Source organism: Ceratotherium simum, chromosome 24 (assembly GCF_057802395.1).
Source record: "Ceratotherium simum simum isolate JZ-2026a chromosome 24, ASM5780239v1, whole genome shotgun sequence".
Lineage (NCBI taxonomy): Eukaryota > Metazoa > Chordata > Mammalia > Perissodactyla > Rhinocerotidae > Ceratotherium > Ceratotherium simum.
This window is the reverse complement of record NC_141923.1, coordinates 9,686,447-9,691,300: the sequence shown is the minus strand read 5'-3', so window position 1 is coordinate 9,691,300 and position 4,854 is coordinate 9,686,447. Positions and strand designations below refer to the sequence as shown.

Here is a 4,854-nt window from a genome sequence, read left to right as displayed (position 1 = left end):
CAGAATTGACTGATTTTTCTATTTGAAGAATCTGAGGATACTGATATCAAGCGGCACCATCTCACTGCCTGTGGAGTTTGTGTGGAGCTGACACACAACCAGCCAGCACTTCCATTGCTGTACACGCACAAGATAAGTTAGAACTAAAAATGAGCTGAATTAACTTAAAGAATAGTTGCTTGATCTAAGTAAAAAATCATGCCTCCCGGAGTGACCTGTAACAGCATCTTCCGCAGCTATATGGGTGAAGTCGAGGTCTTAGGGCACGAACTTTTAAAATTACTAACTTCTGAAGTGGCAACTTTGTGTCTTAGGTTTTCTTGTGGTCAGTGAAATCACTAAGGCCCCCACAGTGATGTAAACATCAACAAACGTTTTGCGCAACTTACGCGTTCCTCATCAACTTTCTTGAGAAACAGAAGTTCAAGACTTAAATTTTCATTAAGCATTCATTTTTTGGCTCATCGATGCCAGAAGGGCTTATTGCAAAATTTAAAAGTATTGCCAAATAACAAAATAAAGAGTGAGTTGTGGATTTATACCCTGCAATAAATGACAAAAGTATTCTAACTCCTCCACATGTTCTAGGTTAGAACTCTATATGCCACAGATATTTCACAGCCACCTAACCCATATTTTCCCATGTTTCCCACTGACCTGTCAACTGGCAGCCCAGCAGCATATTCTCTTCTCTGTCTACACTCTCCCTTGGTGATTTCACCCAGTCTTGTGGCTTTAAATACCATCTATGTGATTACAACCCCCAATTATGTATCATTATCTCAGACCTGGTCTCTGAATACCGGACTTGAACATCTAATTGCCCACTGGACATCCCCACTTGATGTCCAATAGACCTCTCAACCTTCACATGTCCAAAAGTGAACTCCTGATCTCCTCCCCCCAAAAAACCCTCCTCCATCTTCACTCTGTCATCTCCACTCATTTGATCGCAGCTTTGTATTTCCAGGTGCTCAGGCCAAAAATCTTAGCATCATCCAACTCCTCCTTTCTCACAACCTATATCTATTTGAAAATCATGGCGGTACTACCTTCAGAATAAATCTAGAACCTGACCACATCTCACCATCTCCACTGCTGCTCCTTCCCTGCTAATGTATTTATTCAGTGTGTTTATTGTTATTGACTCTCTCCTCCCGCTAGGCTAGAAGCACCCTGAGGGCAGGGGGTTTGCCTGTTTGATTCACTGCTGTGTCCCAAACACCTAGAACACCTGTGCCTGGCACAGAGTCGGTGCCCAGTAAATACTTGTTTAGTGGATAAATGCCCGGAGGAACTGGTGAATTGCTCCCTGGTGTGAATGGCACAGTGAGTGAGTTACAGACAGTGTCACAGCCAGGAGGTCATCATGTCCTCCTCAGATGAGGAAAGTGGGGCTTGGAGACACGAAGTGACTGCCCAAGGTCGCAGAGCCAAATAGACTCTTCCAAGATTGGTTCTCTCTTACACAGGATCTTGTGCTGGATCCTACGTGGCTTTGCCCAGTTGGCAGAATCTGGAGCATCACCGAGTGATAACAACAATGATCATCAGAGCTGACATTTAGCAAGTGCTTGTGAAGAGCCAGGACTCGTTTTAAGCACTTTGCATATACTAACTCATCCAGGTCGGGGGAGGAGTTTTAGATGTGAAGCCCCAGAAATCCCACAGTGCAGGCAGCTGCTCACTCTGTGTACGGGACTGCATGGATCCCCTGAGTTGGCTGTGGCCAGATTTGCTGGCAGGCACCCACAAATCCATGAGTTCAGGACGTGATCCCACCTCTCCATGGGATTACAGAGGGCTGGGAGACGACGCCTGCCTCTTTCCCGCCATATCCCTCTCCAGCTGAAACTCAGTGTGGGCACCTGGAGGGCGGGCCAGCCCCGTGGCTGTGAGTGTGGACTTTGGGGTCAGTGCAGACTGAGGTCCGTAGTCTGGTGCTGTCACTCACCAGCTATGTCTCCTCGGACAAGTCGCTCACTTCTGAGCCTGGCTTACCCATCTACCAAGTGGGGCAAAACGTGCAGCAGAATAGAATAGACAGAAGCACAGGCTCTTAAATGGGACTGCCTGGGTTTGCATCCGGGCTCTGCTACCCACCTGCTGTGTGACCGTGGACAAGTGACTCAGCCTCTCAGTGCTCCATTTTCTCATCAGTCAAATGGAGATGACAATGGCCCCTACCTCACAGGGCTGTTGAGAAGATTAAATGAAAAAATACTTAAATGTAAAACTCTTAGAATGATGCCTAGAACATAGAGACCATTTAATAAACGTTGGTTCTTATTATTACTTGTATTTTTCAAGCCCAGCTCGAGAACCTTCTCAGTCTGGACACCTTCCACCATTGCCCTCACCCCATCCACCCTACTGGTCCCAGCCCCAATGGATCAGCAACCCCACTGGCCGGGCCAACTCCTAGCTCCTGCTTGATCCCATCTTAGGTCATGGACCACTGTCTCCGTGTCTGCATCCCTCTAGACAGTGAGCACCTGCAGGTCGGGGACTGCTCTGTCCTGTTCCCTGTATCTCCAGTGCCTGGCAAAGTACCGGCACAAAGTAGGTGCTCATTAAATGTTTGTTAAGCTGTTAATAATAATATGGTTGTTAATAAGACTAGTCACACCTTACATTGAGTGCTTCCTCTGTGCCAGGTAACCATGCCAAGCTCTCCATAGATACTATCGCCAGTCCTCACCACAATCCCACAAGAGGGATACGATTAGCTCAGATTTTCAGAAAGAAAAATAGAAGTCAGTGGGTCTAAGTGGCCCACACCAAGTGGCTGTGCCAGGATGTGAACTCAGGTTTCAAAGCCCTGGTCTTTTCCTTTATATCAGGGGTCGGCAAACTTCTCCTCTAAGGGAACAGATGGTAAATATTTTCAGCTTTGCAGGCCATGCAGTCTCTGTCACAACTACTCAGCTCTGCCACTGTAACACAAAAGCAGCCATGGACAATATGTAAATGAATGGCTGTGGCCGTGTGCCAATAAAACTTTGTTTTTCAAAACCAGCGGCAGGCTGGATCTGGCCCTCCGGCTGTAGGTGGCGGCCTCTCGTGTTATGCTACGTGCTGTTCATTGCAGGTCACCGTGGATGGCATCCCAGACCCTCCTGGAGTTCCAGCCCTCCAACCAGAGCCAGCTCTCGCCTCCAAATGCCACGTCCTGTGACAATGCTCAGGAAGCCTGGGACCAGCTGCACAGAGTGTTACCGACATTTATCGTCACCATCTGCTTCTGCGGCCTGCTGGGAAACCTCTTCGTGCTGTCCGTCTTCCTCCTGCCCCGGCGCCGTCTGAACGTGGCGGAAATCTACCTGGCTAACCTGGCGGCCTCCGATCTGGTGTTTGTCTTGGGCTTGCCCTTCTGGGCCGAGAACATCCGGAACCAATTCAACTGGCCCTTCGGAGCCCTCCTCTGCCGCTTCGTCAACGGAGTCATCAAGGCCAATTTATTCACCAGCATCTTCCTGGTGGTGGCCATCAGCCAGGACCGCTACAGTGTGCTGGTGAATCCCATGGCCAGCCGGAGGCGGCGGCGGCGGCGGCGGGCCCAGGCCACGTGCGTGCTCATCTGGGTGGTGGGGGGCCTCCTGAGTGTCCCCACGTTCCTGCTCCGCTCCGTCAAAACTGTTCCGGAACTGAACATCTCCGCTTGTGTGCTGCTGCTCCCCCACGAGGCCTGGAACTTCGCAAGGATCGTGGAGTTAAACGTGCTGGCTTTCCTCCTGCCGCTGGCCGCCATCGTCTTCTTCAACTACCACATCCTGGCCTCCCTGCGAGGGCGGGCGGAGGTCAGCAGGACGAGGTGCGGGGGCCTCCCGGACGGCAAGACCACGGTGCTGATCCTCCTGCTCGTGGCTACCTTCCTGGTCTGCTGGGCCCCCTACCACTTCTTTGCCTTCCTGGAATTCCTGTTCCAGGTGCAGGCTATCCGAGGCTGCTCCTGGGAGAACTTCACCGACCTGGGCCTGCAGTATGCCAACTTCTTCGCTTTCACCAACAGCTGCCTGAATCCAGTGATTTACGTCTTTGTGGGCCGGCTTTTCAGGACCAAGGTGTGGGAGCTTTATAAACGATGCACCCCTAGGAGTCTTACGCCGATGTCCTTGTGCCATAGGAAAGAAATCCTCCACCTTTTCTGGCGGAATTAAAACAACAGTGAGCCAAGAAGCTTGGCTTCCTCGTCAGTTATTTCTGATGTAATAAATACTACTGTGGTAGGCTGAACAACAGCCCTGAGATAAGGAGGACCTAGTCCCTGGAAACTGTGAATTTATTTATGGTAATGGGGACTTTGCAGACGCAATTAAGCTAAGAATCTTGCAATGGGGAGATTATCCTGGATTATCTGGGTGGGCCCAATGTAATCACAAAGACTTTTATAAAACGGAAGCAGAAATGTCAGAGTCAGAGAAGGCAATGTGACAACAGAAGCAAGAGGTCAGAGTGACGCCAGGAAGGGGCCAGGAGCCAAGGATGGCAGACGTCCCCTGGAGGCTGGATAAGGCAAGGACATGGATTCTCCCCAGGAGCCTCCAGAAGGAACCAGCCCTGCTGACATCTAGACTTTAGCCCATTGGGACTGATTTTGGATGTCTGGCCTCCAGAACCATAAAATAATAAATTTGTGTTGTTTTATGTCACCAAGTTTGTGGTCATTTGTTATAGCAGCCACAGGAAATTAATACACATTTCCAGTAAGGGTCTCATCACATTTCTACTTGCCCATCCAAAATTTTCTAAGTGAACTGCTAGGAATACAGAGATGATAAAGCTCGAGATCCTACCCACAAGGAACTCACATAGATCTAAATAATTACAGTATAGAAAAAGTAAGTGATAAAT

The 4,854-nt window shown here is 49.4% G+C and overlaps 1 protein-coding gene across 1 annotated transcript; it reads left to right on the top strand.

Annotated features, from left to right (window-relative positions):
- The first annotated feature begins 2,967 nt into the window (after window positions 1-2,967).
- On the top strand, window positions 2,968-4,652 carry BDKRB1 (bradykinin receptor B1). Its single transcript, XM_014790523.2, has one exon. The coding sequence runs from the start codon at window positions 3,069-3,071 to the stop codon at window positions 4,158-4,160; it is 1,092 nt and encodes a 363-aa protein (XP_014646009.2). The 5' UTR covers window positions 2,968-3,068; the 3' UTR covers window positions 4,161-4,652.
- The last annotated feature ends 202 nt before the right edge of the window (window positions 4,653-4,854 follow it).

Coding starts and splice junctions, on each gene's coding strand:
- BDKRB1 (XM_014790523.2), top strand. CDS start 3,069: ATGCTACGTGCTGTTCATTGCAGGTCACCGTGGATGGCATCCCAGACC.